Raw genomic sequence first — 16,667 nt, forward strand, 5'->3', positions numbered from 1 at the left:
ATTCACGGGCTCACCGTGTTTCTTACTCTTTCAGGCATCTCTCATCTATGTTGCCAGATGCCCAGTGTCATGAAAACTGATTTTTCATCCCATCTGTCTTGTTTCTGCAGTGGTTTTAAATGGAAGTGGGAGTAAATTTGACTCCATCGTGGCAGGAAGTGACAGTCTGTTTTAACACTCAGATCCTCTGTTGTTTTGGACTTGATTTTCTGGAATGCCGCAGGGTGCCCTGTGTCTCTCCTGCCTCTCTGTCCTAGCGTGTAATGGGAGCCATAACAAGGCAGTAAAAGCTGGTTAGGTGGTGCCTGTTTCTTCCTGCTGCTAGTGGATTGCACACCGGGAGCCCCGCAGCGGTGGACGAGTGCAGGCCGGGCTCATGGAGTGGGGCTCAGCCACCTAGTGCCCTCATCGCTAGGACCACCTTGCAGCCTCTGATTGGTTTCTCTGGCCTGAGCTCTTAATGTTTTTATATCCGCCTGCCTGGTTCCAAGTGTGAGTGAAAAGGAATTCACCTCTTGTGAAGGGGAACAAAAGTAACATAATTTGTTGGAGAGATTAAGTTGGAGCCCAGAAATTTTAAAAATTTCAAAAATTACTTTGCAGCCCGCATACAGTATTTCAAGTTAAATCATAAGCTCTTTGCATGGAATATGCAGCCCTCTGGAACTGAGGAGCTGATCCTTATCCTTCTGTCGGAAGCCCCTGACTGTCCTCTTTATCCTTACCTAGCACTCTGGGGTTTGGCTCTGACCAAATGCTTGGAGTCATGCAAATAACTAGGCTGCATCTCGTCTCTCATATAATGTTCCTACCTACTCCTTTCCCTACATGTCCTACCTTGCAGACACACACCTGGCACACATGCCTGCTGAAAGCTTTGTCTCCTTCTCTCCAATGCAGCCAGCGCAGTACACACCTGCCTTAGTGCTGATGTTGTGTTGAACGGTCCTGAGAGACAGGGACCTCTATGGGACTGCCGCCTAATTCTGAGTAAAACCTCTGACTCCCATCTGGAACAATAGGCCTTCTCTGCCTCCTGGTTGTTCCAGCTCGAGCAGGGCTCCTTCTTTCATGTAGGCATCAAGAATCTGGTGCCTTCCCCCAGCGCCAGGAGATCAGAGAAACACAAGGGACAGAAATCTTGCCTAACACTCGGGTAATAGTTTTTCCCTTTCTTTTTAGCCATGCAATCCTTTGTCTAAATAAAAAATGTGCATACCTAGCATGTAACAGCAGTGTCACAGAAAAACCAAAGGGGCTCAGCTGCGTTCTGCGGAGCTCTGTTTGGAAGCCAGTACACTTGGGGAGAGGTGCTGTTAAGATGTCAGACAGAGGCTCTCAACAGGAAGCTTGCTTTTTTGGGAGGTCAGTGAAGACAGCAGTTAGGCTGCTTATAACACAGGCTAGGACAGCAGCAACTTCTCAAGAGCAAGATGCATATAATTCATCACAAGTCCCCCCAGGACTCAGTGGCAGCTCCTGGGTGTGGGGGCCCAAGGCTCTTTTGTTATGCTGCTCTTCATCCTTGGCAGCTTCCATCTCCTGGTCTGAAGTGGTTGTGCGGAGGTCAGTGAGTGCTCTCATTGCACTCTGGGTGTAGTATAAGAGCACCCCCTTCCCGCAAGGGTGTGGCCCGGGGCTGCGCCACTGTTTACATCCTGTGGGCCGGCTGCGAATTAGTCAAGTGCAGCGTCTGGGAACCTGGGGAAGGTTGGGTCTTTAGCTGGGCAGCCGTGAAGGGATTGTAATACTAGAGGAAATGTGAGAATAGATATTCAGGGATGACCGTAGCAGAGTGCTATAGGCAGCAGCAGTCTAACCTCGAGGACGTGGTCCAAATGCCTTTGCCTGGCATTGGGTTAATTCCCTGTTTATTGGGCAGTGACTGTATGTCAGACATCGTGCTCCACCTGGGATTCTGAAAGCCTGCAACCCTGGATCCTCCTTCAGGCCTGTGCCTTATAATCTAGAGGGAGCAGGCAGATGAACGAACGCCCAGGTTGGGCTCAGCCAAGGTGGCTTGGGCTGGGGCGTGTAGAGAGAGGAGGTGCTTACTGAGGCATGGCAGATGGTGCCCCAGGATGCCCAGGCGCTCTGAAGGCTGTGGGGAACGAGCTGGCTGGGCCATGTGAGGACCTGTTTTCCATGCCAGGCATGGTGAATATCACCCTGTGGGGGGGTGACCCGAGGGGGACATCTATGTCTCCTTGTCGTGACCCCAGCTTGATTCTCCAGCCTTGTCCTGAGATCACCTGCCACTTTCCAGGGCCGTGCACTGTTGCATGGCTTGTGCTGTACCTCTAGCCGACTTTAGATGTGAGTCAGCAGGGCCCTCGGAATCCTGAATTGGGGAGGCAAAAGGTGGGGTGAGATCATGGGGAGCAGCAAGGAGGGGCATCTTCGGCTCAGACAGAGAAAGGTGCTTTTTAGAGGTGCCCCAAAACACTGAGATATTGGGCCAAAGACATAAAGGGACAGACTGGGCTTCACGTCTAGAACTTGGAATCCAATGTTCTCTTTTATTTTTTTTGGAAATTTAAAATATACAGGAAAAAAGTTCAGAATGGATTGACAATCTTACTATTTGGAAATAGCCACAAATAATATTCTGACATCCAATCTCTCAGCTTTTAAGGAAGAGTCACCTTTTTCTTCCTAAATGTAATAGAAAATGGCTCTGTTTCATATAAATAATTAAAACTACAGAGATGATATTTTTTAACAATATTCCCAGTTCTGTTACCCAGAAATTCCTCATTTATCCTGGATGATACTTATTTTAGACCTCTTTTTGGGTCAGACAGATGTAGAGATAAATACTCAGACGTACTTGTATAAACAATAGGCGTCCTCTTGTCCAGGTGGTAGCCATCCCCATGGAGGGCTGCAGGCCACTTGAACTGTGGCAAGTTCGAATTGAGAAGTGCTCAGAATAAAACGCACCCTGGCTTGAGGAAGAGTTCCTTTCTCCAGGAGGGCTTGTGTCTCCAAGGGGCTGTTCGGTGCTTTGCCACCTGCCTGGCATCTCGGCTGGCTCCATTTGTGGGGACTGCACCTTGCTGCCTTCCCCCGAGGGGACACCGCCTCCCCGTCCTCTGCTGTTGGGGGCTGCTTTAGGCCACTTGGTTTTCTTCAGAAATCTTGAGCACAGAAGCTTACTGCTGCTTTGCTTTGGTGTAGTTTGCTGTTTTCCAGATTCTAGGTCTTACATCCACAGACAGAGCACTGCTGAGGCCTCTGGACTGCAGTCTGAGTCAGCTCACACGAAGCCTTGGAAATGGCTCTTTCGGTGCCTTTGTTGGGCTGTCTACTCAGAGTCTCAGCAAGATTCTCTCCTCATGATTACTGTTGGAATTCATTTTAAATTGCAAACATTATAGGCAAATCAGTTCTCTTTTCTAGAACCAGAATGTTACTATAGATCAGCGATGGTGAATCTTTAGTGCCCAAACTGCAACCCCAAACCCATTTACTTATCACAAAACGCCAGCATTGCGATTAAACCTCAATCCTGAGGTTCTGGTTTAGAAAAATACAACTCATACATTAACAGCTTTCATCTTCAAAGACAAATACTGTAGCATGCGTGCCGTAAGTTTATCACCATTGCTATGGATAAAGCTAAGGTCTCTTTTGGTCATTAGCTCCCACGGTGGTCTCCCCTGTACTCCAGCAGTAGTTGCTATCATGGGATTGAGACATAGCCTTCTTAATCTTTAAAAGACAATTTTCTATTTTAATTACAGTTATGTTCTGAATGACAGAAAACATAGGTCATGTTCAGGCTAATGTATGAACAGTTCTGCACTCATTCAAAACAGTCTGGGTATGTGGATTCCAATGACCTACTCCTCAAGCAAACTTTTTATTCTAATTCACAAGCCAACACAGACAATAGGGAAATTATAACACTTTGAGTATGTTGTCTTAGGAGTAAACGCTTCCTACAGACATTCCCAGGTGTGTCTGTATGGTTTTGACATACATCTGCTTTAGGAGTCTGACTGTACAGAGGTTCTGCCAACTCCTGTCTGTGTAGGAGGCCACAGAATACAGAAGAGCCAGGAGATCTTAATGCCAAACCCTTGGGAATGCATTGCACAAGGGTTTTGTGTATGCTTTGTGAGGTCATGGTATGACTTATTGTCATAAGTCGGCTTGGTTTTCTCCCTATTGAATTTGAACTCTATCCACTAAGTACCTGACTTTGAGGGTCAATTAGTGTGACTGTGGGAGGACTGAATGCTTGGGCCAGCGCTGCTGGAGCACCCTGTGTGGTGAACCCAGTCCACTGCACGAGGGGGCCTACGCAAAGCCCGTCTAAGGTTCTGAGGCCCCAGAAGCCTCACTGGAGGCGGGAGGCTTGGGATGTGGGAGTGCTGAGGTCCTTGGAGCTTCCCTTGTAGCCTCTCACTCTGTTTTGCAGATGACATGGCAGAACTTCTTCTCGGGGAGTCAAAGCTGGAGCAGTACCTGAAGGAGCACCCCCTAAGGCAGGGTGCCAGTCCCCGAGGCCCCAGGCCCCAGCTGACCGAGGTCCGCAAGCATCTGACTGCCGCCTTGGACCGAGGGAACCTCAAGGTACTGTGGGCCTCTGAGAAGTGGGGACAGTGTGGGGTGCTTTCATCATCTCCTCAGTGGTATGTGATTGGGAAAGATGCCCAGAAATGGAGTGGCCAGGTTTAGGGTGCATCTACACATCTCACCATGGCCATCTTAGAAGCAGGCCAGCTGTCAGCACAACTAATGTGGCAACCCCCTGGCTGGCCACCCACTTGTGGGGCTTCCAGGTGGGGTCACTGTGATAAAAGTCCTCAGTGACACGTCCTCCCCAGCAGGAGCGCTATTATTCTCACGTGGTGCTCAAGATGAAACTTCACGTATGGCCCAGAGCTCAACCTGATACTTTGCCCTCTAGAAAAGAGAGACGTGAGATATGAGTGTCACTAATACACAGTTTCCTCCCAAATCACATGGCTCATGAGGCTGCTGTGGCTCAGAGCAGTGGGGATTTCATCCTGGTGCCAACAGGCCCGGCACTGCCTCGGTGTGGGTGGGAACCAGGAGCTTCTGCTGCCTGCGCAGGGACCCTCAGCCCCCAGCATGGGACATCAGTCTGTATCCTGCTGTCTGCTCTGGTTCTCTTCTCCATCTCCGTTTACACCCAGCTTCCTGTCTGCTGCTTCCTCTCCTTCTTTGCTTCTTGTGAGCCCCGCCCCCTTTGCCTCTTGTGGGGAACCTCTGACCTTTGTCTGTCCCTCTTCTGTGTCCAAATTAGCTCATATTTCCTGGCTCTGGGAGCTTCCCACCCTGAGGTCTGGCCCTCACAGCTTCCTAAGGTCACTCTGGGCTGGAGCGGCTGCTGCACCCCAGTCCTGCCTTGCTCATCTCCTCTAGAACTCCCACCTTTCCCCAGGATATATTTTTCCACAGAGCACAGATAGTCTTCAGTGAACGTTCGATGCTCCAGCTGTTTGCTTTCTAATTGATGAGTTCTCTTTCTGTTTTTCTTTTCTTATCTCTGAATCCTCTGGGGCTACTTCTTTGGCTTTTTCTCTTGTCTGTTGGTGCATATTTCCTCCCCCTTCGAAAGACATATTTTCTTTGGTTTTCATTTTGCAGCTGTATGAGAAACGTGTGCTTGGTCCTAACTTGCTGTGTGACCTTAGGGAGGTACCTTCCCTTTCTGTGGCTCGTTTGGTGTGGAGTGGGCAGAGCAGGGGTGCCGGTGAGCTTTCATTCTGAGGTGTTTTGTCCTCTGGCCACCTCTTTTTTCCTGTTGCAGCTGAGGGGTTGGGCAGTGTTGGACTGAGCTAGTATTGATGCCTGTGATTGATATGGTGCAGGCTTCTGGAAGCCCTGACACAGTCTTTTATGAAGATGGTACTGTCTGTCTGTCTGTGCTGGACACAGCCCTGGAGGCTGGATCAAAAGAAGCCCATGTTCATAAGGCCTTGAGCCACATTTAGGCCCTAAAACCTAGGTCTTCACCTTCTCTTCCTTCTTAAGGAAGGCCAGGCCACACTGGGTCAGTGTTAGGGAGCCATTGTCTGCATGTCAACGATTCTCCACCAAAGATCTTCTGGTGACTCTGGTGGTGGGTCTTGGTCAGCAGGAGGTGAGCAAGGGATGGGGCCCATGTGGCCACAGCTCAGTGACAGCCAGTCAGACCCAGTGATCCTGGTGGGAGTGAGGTTTGATGGTGTGGAATCTCACTCAGCTCATTCCCACTCCTAAACCCCGCCTTTCATTTTGATCTTGTCATTTATTTCACCATTCTCTGCTCTCCAGCCTCAGTGTGGTAGCGAGAGCATTGGATTTCAGGTTAAGATTCTGGAGTTTGAGTCCCAGTTCTGGCTTCATAAGCTTTGTGATCTTGATAAGTTACCTACCCTCTCTGAACCTCGTGTTTCTCAACTGTAGACCTGTATAGCTCAAGACAGTTTTAACCTCAAACTGAAACACACTGGCCCCCTATCACTATGGCTATTTTCTTGTGTCTACCTAACTTTTATTCCAGCTGCTGTTTTCTGGTTTCCTTTGTAAAGAATGTCCCAGAGTCGCACAGCTTTTGCACAAGTGCGTTGCCCCATTCATACTGGCTAATGTGAAACTTCCTGTTTCCTTGACCTTCTGTCTCATGTGGTCTGAGCTGGGGAGAGCAGAGTGAGCTGGCAACACAGGGTAGCAGAAAGAGCCCCAGACTAGAAGGGCGATCTGGCTGATGACTCAGGGCTGAAGACAGCGCTCGTCAGGAGCAGGGCAGCCCTGGTACTGTGTGGGGCTCTCCTCCACCCCCACCCCAGCCCCTCCCCGCCCCAGTCCCCAGTAGCCTTGGTCCTGCCAAGCTGTTTCCTCGCTACTGTGTGAAGGCTGCGGATGGACTCGCCCAGCAGGTTCCTCCCAGGGCTCCATCCTGTGCCTCTGGACTTGCAATTTTCTCCTAGCTGATTTTCCATCTGGACATTGTTTCCTTTTCTATTTTTTTAACTTTTATTTTTTCTTGTAAAAAAAATGGTACATAACATAAAACTGAGCATTTTATTCATCTCCGCGGCATTAATCACATTCACACTGTTGCGCAGCGTCCCTGCCACCCATCTCCAGGATGCTTTATCTTCCCCAGTCAGCACTGACCACATTCCCTGCTTCTCTCCAGCTTGCTTGTGGCAGTGGTTCTTAGAAGCTGGAGGGCTCAGGGAAGCAGAGAAATGCTGCGGAGTCTCCTAAGAAGCCGTTCAGCCCCTAAGCCTGGCCTGTCCCACAGTGGGGGAGAAGTCCTGTGGTGTTTCTTTTTTTTTTTTTTTTTTTTTTTTTTTTTTATTTAAGAGGAAAAAGAGAAAAACACAAAACAAAACAAAGCAGTGTAAGGTTACATATAATACAGAACTACAAAAAAAAGCATAACAGTAAGAAATCACCTGTTAATAGATTACATATTATCATCTTGGAAATAGTTGCTCAAATCACAGTATCAAAGAATACAAAGTAGACATTCAAACAGAGAGACTACAAACAGCTGTGTTCAATGATCCAAAAACATTAATATAGTCAGCTATTCAACATCCCTATACACACTTGCTGTTATATCCGTTAGAGCTCTTTTTTCCCCTTCCTCTCTTTTTACAACAAAATTTACACATTTTAGATTTTATTACTCCTTAGTTCTTATTACTTTTTTGGGGGGGGAGAATAAAGTCAAATATGGCAGAACCAAGCTGTCAGTGAAAACCAAGGATAGACTTAGCACATGATGTAGAACAGAGTATACGGTTATTAACAATAGTTATCAACGTTGTCTCTTGTTTCCTTAAAAAGATTTGTCTATCTCATTAGATATTATAAAGTTGGACAAAACAGTAGAGAACAAGACCAATAAAACTTAGACATTGTAAACATTACAGGACTTCCAAAGGAGACAATAGTCAAACCAGAATGGGTATCTTAGTGAATCTTACTGCCTTCAAAGTAGTTGCCTATACCCTCAGACCTGATACTATCCCACAGAATGGAACAGAGTCTAATCAGTCAAAACAAGATCGTGGGAGCATCACAGGACTTCAAAACAAGTTAATAGGAAATCGAAAAGAGTTACTATTATATATCCTAATTTTTTAAATTTTTCCCTTAATTAAAATAAACATAAGAAATAACTAAATAATTTTTTTAAAGAATAATAGTTACCATAGTGTCTGTCTTTTTCCTTGAGATATTTGGATAAAACTTCATATACTATAGCTTCAAATATTTCCATATCAAGAAGCCCGGAATAAAGCCTTTCTAATTAATAAGTGAAAATTTTATAAGGCTTCAAGGCCACATAATGGGGAATCATGATTGCCACATATTTTCATATATTTGAATCATTACTTACATTAGGGAAACTATTCGGTATTCATACATGCGAGATTGATTTATTTCACTTATGAGTATGGTCTCAAGCTGCGCCCATTTATTGATAAATATCTCAATGTGATCCTTCTTTATAGCTGAATAATATTCCATTGTATAGAAATACCACAACTTTTTTATCCATTCCTCAGTTGATGGACACTTGGGTTGTTTCCAAGATCTGGCGATTACAAATTGTGCTGCTATAAACATAGGTGCACATAAATCACTGTGGTATAATGCTTTCAGTTCTTCTGGGAATATGCCTAGAAGTGGAATAGCTGGAATAAATGGGATTTCCAATCCCAACTTTTTGAGAAACCTCCAGACAGACCTCCACAAAGGCTGTACCAGTCTACACTCCCACCAACAGTGCAGGAGAGTTCCTTTTTCCCCACATCCTCTCCAGCATTTGTTGTTGGTTTTCTTGATCCTGGCCATTCTTTCAGGAGTGAGATGGAATCTCAGTGTGGTTTTAATTTGCATTTCTCTGATGACCAATGATGATGAGCATGTTTTCATATATTTATTTGCCATTTGCATTTCTTCATCTGAGAATTGCGTATTCATCTCAGATGCCCATTTTTGGATTGGATCTTTGAATTTTGGAGGTCTGAGTTTTTTTAATTCTTTATATGTTTTAGACAAGAGTCCCTTGTCTGAGAGAGAGTTCACTAAAATCTTTTCCCAGTTTGTGGGTTTTCTTTTCACTATGCTGGAGATTTCTTTTGACATGCAGAAACTTTTTAATAAGATGTGGTCCCAGTTATTGATTCTGGGAAGTGTTTCCCGTGCGGTTTGAGTCCTGTTCATGAATTCTCTACCTACTCCTATGTCTCCAAGGTTTCTACCCACTTTGTCTTCCAATAGATTTAGTGTTTCTGTTTTAATATTCAGATCTTTGACCCATTTAGATTTTAATTTAGTACATGGTGATAGACATGGGTCTAGCTTTAGTTTTCGGCAAATGGAGAGCCAGTTTTTCCAGCACCATTTATTAAAGAGACTGTCGTTCTTCCAGTGAACCTGCTTGGCTCCTTTATCAAAGATAAGGTGGTTGAGTGTGTTTGTAGTTGTGGTTGTATCTTCTAATCTATTCCATTGATCTTCGCCTCTGTTTTGATTCCAATACCATGTTGATTTTACTACTGTTGCTTTGTAGTATAATTTCAAGTCAGGGATTGTGATGCCTCCTGCTTTGCCTTTGCTGCTTAGAATTGCCTTTGCGATTCTAGGTCTCTTCTGGTTCCAGATGAAATTTAGGAGTGATTTCTCTAGATCTATAAGGTATGTTGATGGTATTTCTATTGGGATTGCATTGAATCTGTATAAGAGTTTTGGGAGAATGGCCATCTTCACAATGTTTGTTCTTCCTATCCATGAGCAAGGGATGTCTTTCCATTTTCTGAGATCATCTTCAATTTCCTTTTTCAGTGTATTATAGTTTTCACTGTATAAGTCTTTCACTTCTTTCGTAAGAGTAATTCCTAAATATTTCATTTTTTTGCTTGCTAATGTGAATAGTCCAGTTTCTCTTATTTCCCTCTCTGTAATTTTGTTGTTCGTGTATAGGAATGCTATTGATTTCTGAGTATTGATTTTGTATCCAGCCACATTACTGAATTTATTTATTGTATCTAAGAGTATTTCAATGGAGTTTAGGGGGTCTTCTATGTAGAGTATCATGTCATCTGCAAACAATGATAACTTAACTTCTTCTTTTCCTATCTTTACCCCTTTTATTTCTCTTTCTTGCCTAATTGCTCTGGCTAGTACTTCCAGTACTATATTAAATAGGAGTGGTGATAAAGGACATCCTTGTCTTGTGCCTGATTTTAAAGTAAAGGCTTTCAATTTTTGGCCATTTAGAATGATGCTGGCTGTTGGTTTGTCATAAATGGCCTTTATTATATTGAGGTAAAGACCATCTATTCCAATTTTCTGTAGAGTTTTTATCATGAATAAATGTTGGACCTTATCGAAGGCTTTTTCTGCATCTATAGAAATGATCATGTGATTCTTATTTTTGGTTTCATTGATATGGTGGATTACATTTATTGATTTGCGTATGTTGAACCATCCTTGCATTCCTGGGATGAATCCCACTTGGTCATGGTGTATAATCTTCTTGATGATTTGCTGGATCCTATTTGCCAATATTTTATTGAGGATTTTTGCATCTGTGTTCATTAGGGAGATCGGTCTATAGTTCTCTTTTTTAGTTGGGTCTTTCTCAGGTTTTGGTACTAGAGTAATATTTGCTTCCAGGAACGACTTAGGAAGGATTGCTTCCCTTTCAATTTCATTGAACAGTTTGAGGAGTGTCGGCATTAGGTCTTCTTTGTATTTCTTGTAGAATTCTGCAGTGAATCCATCTGGGCCTGGGCTCTTCTTGGTGGGTAAGGACTTAATTACATTTTCAATTTCAGTAACAGAGATTGGGTTATTCAACAGTTTTACATCCTCTTGATCTAGCTTTGGCACTTCATATGCTTCTAAGAATCTGTCTATTTCTTCTGTGTTATCAAACTTTTGAGAGTAGAGGTTTTCGAAGTAGGTGTTGATGATCTTCTGTATTTCTATTGGGTCTGTAGTGATTTCTCCTTTTTCATTTCTTATTGCATGAATTTGAGCTTTTTCTTCCCTTTTTTTAATAAGGTTGGCTAGGGGCTTATCGATTTTATTTATTCTTTCAAAGAACCAACTCTTTGATTTGTTGATTCTTTGGATTGTTTTCTTAGTCTCTATTGCATTGATTTCTGCTCTGATTTTTATAATTTCCTCTCTTCTTTTGGTTTTGGGCTTGACTTGCTCTTCTTTTTCTAGCTGTTTGAGGTGTAGCATCAAGTTATTTATTTGTATTCGTTCTGTTTTCCTGATGTGGGAACTCAGTGCAATAAATTTTCCTCTCAGGACGGCTTTCATTGCATCCCACAGGTTCCGGTAAGTTGTATCTGTATTTTCATTTTCTTTTAGGTATTGTTTGATTTCTTCTTTAATTTCCTCTGTGACCCACTGATTACTCAAGAGTGTGTTATTCAGTTTCCATGTGTTTGTGGGATTTTTGCAGTATCTTTTATCATTAATTTCTAATTTCAGAGCGCTATGATCCGATAACATGCAAGGGATGATTTCAGCTCTTTTGCACTTGTTTAAATATGTTCTGTGAGCTAATATATGGTCTATTTTAGAAAATGATCCATGTACTGCTGAGAAGAATGTGTATTCTGATGTTGTTGGGTGGAACATCCTGTATATGTCTATCAAACCCATTTGTTCACAGGTATGATTCAGTTCTGTTATTTCTTTGCTCATTTTCTGTCTGGTTGATCTGTCCCTTGGTGTCAATGGCGTATTAAGGTCTCCTGTTACAATTGTGTTACTGATAATTTGAGTTTTCATTTCTGTTAATAATTGTTTTATATAACTTGGTGCTCTGGAGTTTGGTGCGTATATATTTAAGATAGTTATCTCTTCCTCTTGGAGTTTTCCCCTTACAAGTATGTAGTGACCTTCTTTGTCCTTTATGGTCATTGTTGGTTTAAAGTTCACGTTGTCTGCAAACAGAATGACTACTCCTGCCTTTTTCTGGATTCCTGCTGCATGAAGAATTGTTTTCCATCCTTTGACTTTCAGTCTGTGAGTATCCTTCTGGGTTAGATGGGTTTCCTGTAAACAGCATATGGTTGGATTTTGTTTCTTGATCCATTCTGCTAGTCTGTTTCTTTTGATTGGTGCATTGAGACCATTTACATTAATGGTTATTACTGTTAAATGCTGGTTAATTGTAGGAATGTTATCTCTCTGCTGTTGCATCTTTATCTTTCTGTTCTGTTTAATTATTTGCTTTGCTTAGTGGTTTTTTCCTTTGTGTATCTAAACTGTCTTTCAATATTTTTTGCAGGGTCGGTTTGGTGTTCATGAAGTTCTTCAGCTGTTCTTTGTCATGGAAGTATCGTATTGCACCATCTATTTTGAATGATAGTTTTGCAGGATATATCAGTCTTGGTTGGAAATCATTTTGCTTTAGGATCTGGAATATTTCACTCCATGCTCTTCTTGACTTTATCGTTTGTGCTGAGAAGTCTGCTGTGATTCTGATAGGTTTTCCTTTATAAGTGATCTGTCTTTTCTCTCTGATAGCTTTTAGTAATCTATTCTTGTGTTGGATTTCTGGGATGGTGATTATTATATGTCTGGGTGTAGTTTTATTTTGGTTATGAGTGTTTGGAGTTCTATATGCTTCACTGATCTTGATGTCAGTTTCTGATCTCATGCTTGGGAAATTTTCAGCTATTACTTCTCTAAATATCCGCTTGACATCCTTTATGTTGTCTCCCTCTCTTTCATTAATCCCTATCATTCTTATGTTATTCTTCTTTGCATCGTCTTGCAGTTGTTGAATTGTTGTTTCCTGATTCCTTGTTATTTTCAAAAGATCTTTCCTTTCCTGTTCACTAGCTGCAATCATGTCTTCAAGGTCTGAAATTCTATCTTCACTTTCATTAAGGCGGTTTTTACAACTTTCAGTGGAGTTTTTTATTTCCTGTATATCTCTGTGCATCTGCATTATGTATTCTGTTTGTTTCTTATATTGCTCGTCTAGGGATTCTATCTTTTTGTTTAGTTCCTCCAATTTTTTATCTGTGTTTTCTTTAGATATATTTAGAATCTCTTTCATTTCTTTTATCATTTCTTCTTTTATCTGGGAGATTATTTCGAGTTTGAATTTCTTTAAAGCTTCCTGGAGTTGTTTGTCAACTTCAGTAGCTATTATGTCCGATATATGAGGTGGATGGGATATATTTTCTTCTATATACATTGCTCCTAGGGTTTCCTGAGATGGGCTGAAGGTTTGAGGTTGTAATTTGGTCTTTCGTTTTGTCATTTTGTATATTTCTGTGTTTCAAGTGTTATTTGAAAGCTTCCTCAGGATCTGTTGAAAATCCCCTTCTATGCTTGGAGCTACTGAGCCTCTGACACCGCACTACCCCAAGCCATTGGGCCTGCAGAACCAGTGTCCCTCCTCTGCCTGCTCAGAACTCCGCAGTTCCAGACAAGCTGGGCCTCAGGGACACTGTGCGCCCACCTGCCCCTTGGAAGATCCACAGCTCTTCAATTGCAGCCGGGTTAGGGTGCTCTCCACAGGCCACAGTGCCTCAGGAGCCTGTGATCCCTCCCTGCTTGCAGAGATATCCACAGTCCTCTAGGCAAAGAAAGGGACTTCTGCAGGCACTCCAGATCCGCCCAGCTCCTCCTCTGCAGGCAGATGGCTAGGCGCGGCTGGGCTCGGGGGTTAGTGTAGGCCCGCCCATCCGTCAGGAGCTCAGCAGACTTCCAAGTGTAGCGGGGGGGGGGGGGGGTGGATGGGGAGGCAGCTGTAGTGGCCTCTAACCCACTGCTCCATTTCACTGCACCCAGAAGCCTGGGGGGTCCGGAACAGTCTGAGATTTGGGCAGACTGTGCTGGGCACTCACCACAGGCTGAGGTGCCTCAGGAAGCTGCGATGCCTCCCTGCTTGCAGAAGTATTCAGTCCTTCAGACAAAGGAACGGGCTTCTGCAGGGACTCCGGATCCGCCCAGCTCCTCCTCTGCAGGAGATGGCCTGTGGTGTTTCTTTTTATGGCTCCTTTTCTCCTCTCTCTAGTCTGTTTTGGTTGCTCTGTCTCCAAATATGATTCAGGGTTCTTGCATGGTGGCCTCTCCCTTGGGCCACTCCTCAACCCTGTTTGCTGTACTCTGTTCTCTTTGAGCATCCTCTCCGGGGCTGCCTGGTGTCCCTGCTGCCTTCCAGGAAATGCCTGGAGGTGACCATCGTGACCCGAGTGGATGCTCCGCCTGGGCTGCTGTGTCTTGTTGCTCACCTGTCCAGGCTGCCGGTTACACAGTGGTGCAGCTTCGCAGCGCGCTCTGGTAGCCTGCACTCCCAGGAGGAGGCCTCAGCGGGTGCCGGGTGTGCTTCCTTGTCTAGATGGCTAGGTCATCTCTTCTGTCTCCAGCCAAAGAGCCTCAGGAAGGGAGGGTGGAGATGAGGCTGGTGGGGCTGACCAAGCGGTGGGGACAAAGGTGGAGCTGTCTTGGAACTGGCAGAAGAGGGATTCTTGGTCCACAACTTTGACTTCCCACGCTTGAATTGCTACTCAGTAGCAACTGTTCATCCTTTCGAGAAAGCAAGCCCTGACTTTGTACCCATGGAAAACCTTGGGTTGTCTGGGCTCCATCCTGTTTGTTGCTAGTGCCAGGAGTCCCGGATCCTCCAGAATGTCAAGGCAGCTTTTGGTTGTCAGCAGGTGCTCCAAAGAAACAATTCCTTCCATCCTTGGCCCAGCTTAGGGGAGATGCAGGGTTTGGTTTTGTTTATTCACAGCAATTTTATTGAGACATAAGTCACTTGCCATATAATTCACCCATTTAAAGTGTATACTTCAGTAACTTTTACTATATTCATGGAGTTGTACAGACATCACCATGATCAACTCTGGCACATTTTCATTATCTCAAAAAGAAACCTGGTAACTATTAGAAGTCACCTCTCACTTCTTTAGCCTTTGGCCCTAGGTACTCACTAATCTGCTTCCTGATTCTATAGATTTGACTCTTCTGGGCATTTCAGGTAAATGGAGTCAGCTAATTTGTGGCCTTTTCTGACTAGTGTTCCACTTTGGAGGTGTTTTGGAGATTCCTCCATGTTATAGCACATGTTAGTACTTCATCTTTGATTATGACTAGTATTCCATTTTATGGCTCTACTGCATTGTGATGGACATTTGGGTTGCCTGGACTCTTTGGCTATTATAAAAACACTTCTAGGAGCAGTTGTGTCCACCTTGTTTCACGGGGTTGTGTGACAGCAGATGGCTGGGTCCTGAGGGAATATCATACATAATATTGTAGGAAAATGTTTTTTCTCCTTTTCCTTCTAGTCAGAATTCCTACAAGAATCCAATCTGATCATGGCCAAGTTGAATTATGTGGAAGGAGATTATAAAGAAGCTCTGAACATTTATGCCCGGGTGGGCCTCGATGACCTGCCGCTGACGGCCGTCTCTCCGTACAGGTTGCGCATGATTGCCGAAGCCTACGCTACCAAAGGTGAGCCCGTGCACTTTTCCCTCGGGCCACTTCCTCTGGAGCCAGCGCAGCTTCCCCAGCCCCCTGTGTGAGCCCTGTGCCCTCGGCTGGTGATTAATTTGACAGTTCCTCGCTCAGCCCCACTACATGTTCTGGGTCATTTTAAGCCCAACACACTTTCCTCCACTTTCCTCAGAGCTTCCGTTCTTCATTTATCACTGAAAGCAATATAGGAAAATATTTTGGTAAACTTTCTTGATAATTAACCTGCAGTGTAACCAAGAGCTTCTTGGTAATTAAGTTATTACATAGCACATACAAGGATGCATATTCCATGGTCAGCTGCCCACTTGGCCAACCACATTTTTATTCACTGATGTCACCTCTGGGTTAATTAGGATCAGTTGCTTGAAACAGGATAACAGGTCCCTATTCAGATGACAGAAGAAAGTGTAAAGGTCTTTACAGCCATGAAGGAGCTTGTAATCTCATGAGAGATGCAGTCCCATGGAAAGGCAGGACATGCTGTTGCCCGACGTAGGTTATGATTACCAGGCTGCCAAGTGCTCCTATGTAATGGGTATAATCATACCCACTTCAGAGAGTGATGAGGATGGAGGCAAATAATATATGTGAAGCCCTTACTGTATGACCTGGCACATACGCAGTGCTTAATCAACGATATTTTAAACTTTCAGCCTCAAACAAGACAGCACATGATGAGAGCCAGGAGTAGATAACACCTTTGTGGAGACGAGAGCTCCTGATGGGCTAGCAGGGCCAGGTGGGCTTCCAGGGGGAGGGACATTCAGAACTGGATGCCTAAGTCTATGGTAAGAAGTGAACCATCTGGAACAGCTCCTCTGCCTCCTGACCCTGCTGGCCAGACCACGAGTTGTGGCCAACTGTGGCTGGAACAGCAGTGCCACTTGTGTGTCATAAAGCATTGTCTGGCTGAGATGCAGGGACTGCAGTGATCCAGCCTGTGTGACTCAGTTGTCCTGTACAGCATCTTTCAAGGACCTGACCAGGGGCACATCCTTCAGAGCTTATGACAAGTGTGATGCATTCACCCACTTCCCCAGGGAGCCCCAAGGACTGCCAAACTCATCTGATTAATCTTCTAAATGTCCCTGTGAGTTGGGAAAAGATGCCATTGCTTTTGACAGGGTACTCACGTGGCTTAATGGACAGAGTCCTTGTGG

At 44.4% G+C, this 16,667-nt stretch overlaps 1 protein-coding gene across 5 annotated transcripts in view; it reads left to right on the forward strand.

Annotated features, from left to right (window-relative positions):
• Nucleotides 1-16,667, forward strand: part of Ttc7b (tetratricopeptide repeat domain 7B) — a 249,360-nt gene that overhangs the window by 20,152 nt on the left and 212,541 nt on the right. For 3 of the 5 annotated variants that reach the window (XM_063240837.1, XM_063240838.1, XM_063240839.1), the window contains exons 2-3: nt 4,427-4,581; nt 15,315-15,483. In XM_063240837.1, the coding sequence (XP_063096907.1) occupies nt 4,427-4,581; nt 15,315-15,483 (324 nt within the window). Of the gene's footprint in view, nt 1-4,426; nt 4,582-15,314; nt 15,484-16,667 lie in introns of those variants that run through there. The other 2 variants (XM_013155227.2, XM_063240840.1) reach the window with 2 other exon arrangements.

The sequence above is a fragment of the Cavia porcellus genome, unplaced genomic scaffold, assembly GCF_034190915.1.
Source record: "Cavia porcellus strain 051 isolate PalLab524CR breed Dunkin Hartley unplaced genomic scaffold, mCavPor4.1 scaffold_31, whole genome shotgun sequence".
Lineage (NCBI taxonomy): Eukaryota > Metazoa > Chordata > Mammalia > Rodentia > Caviidae > Cavia > Cavia porcellus.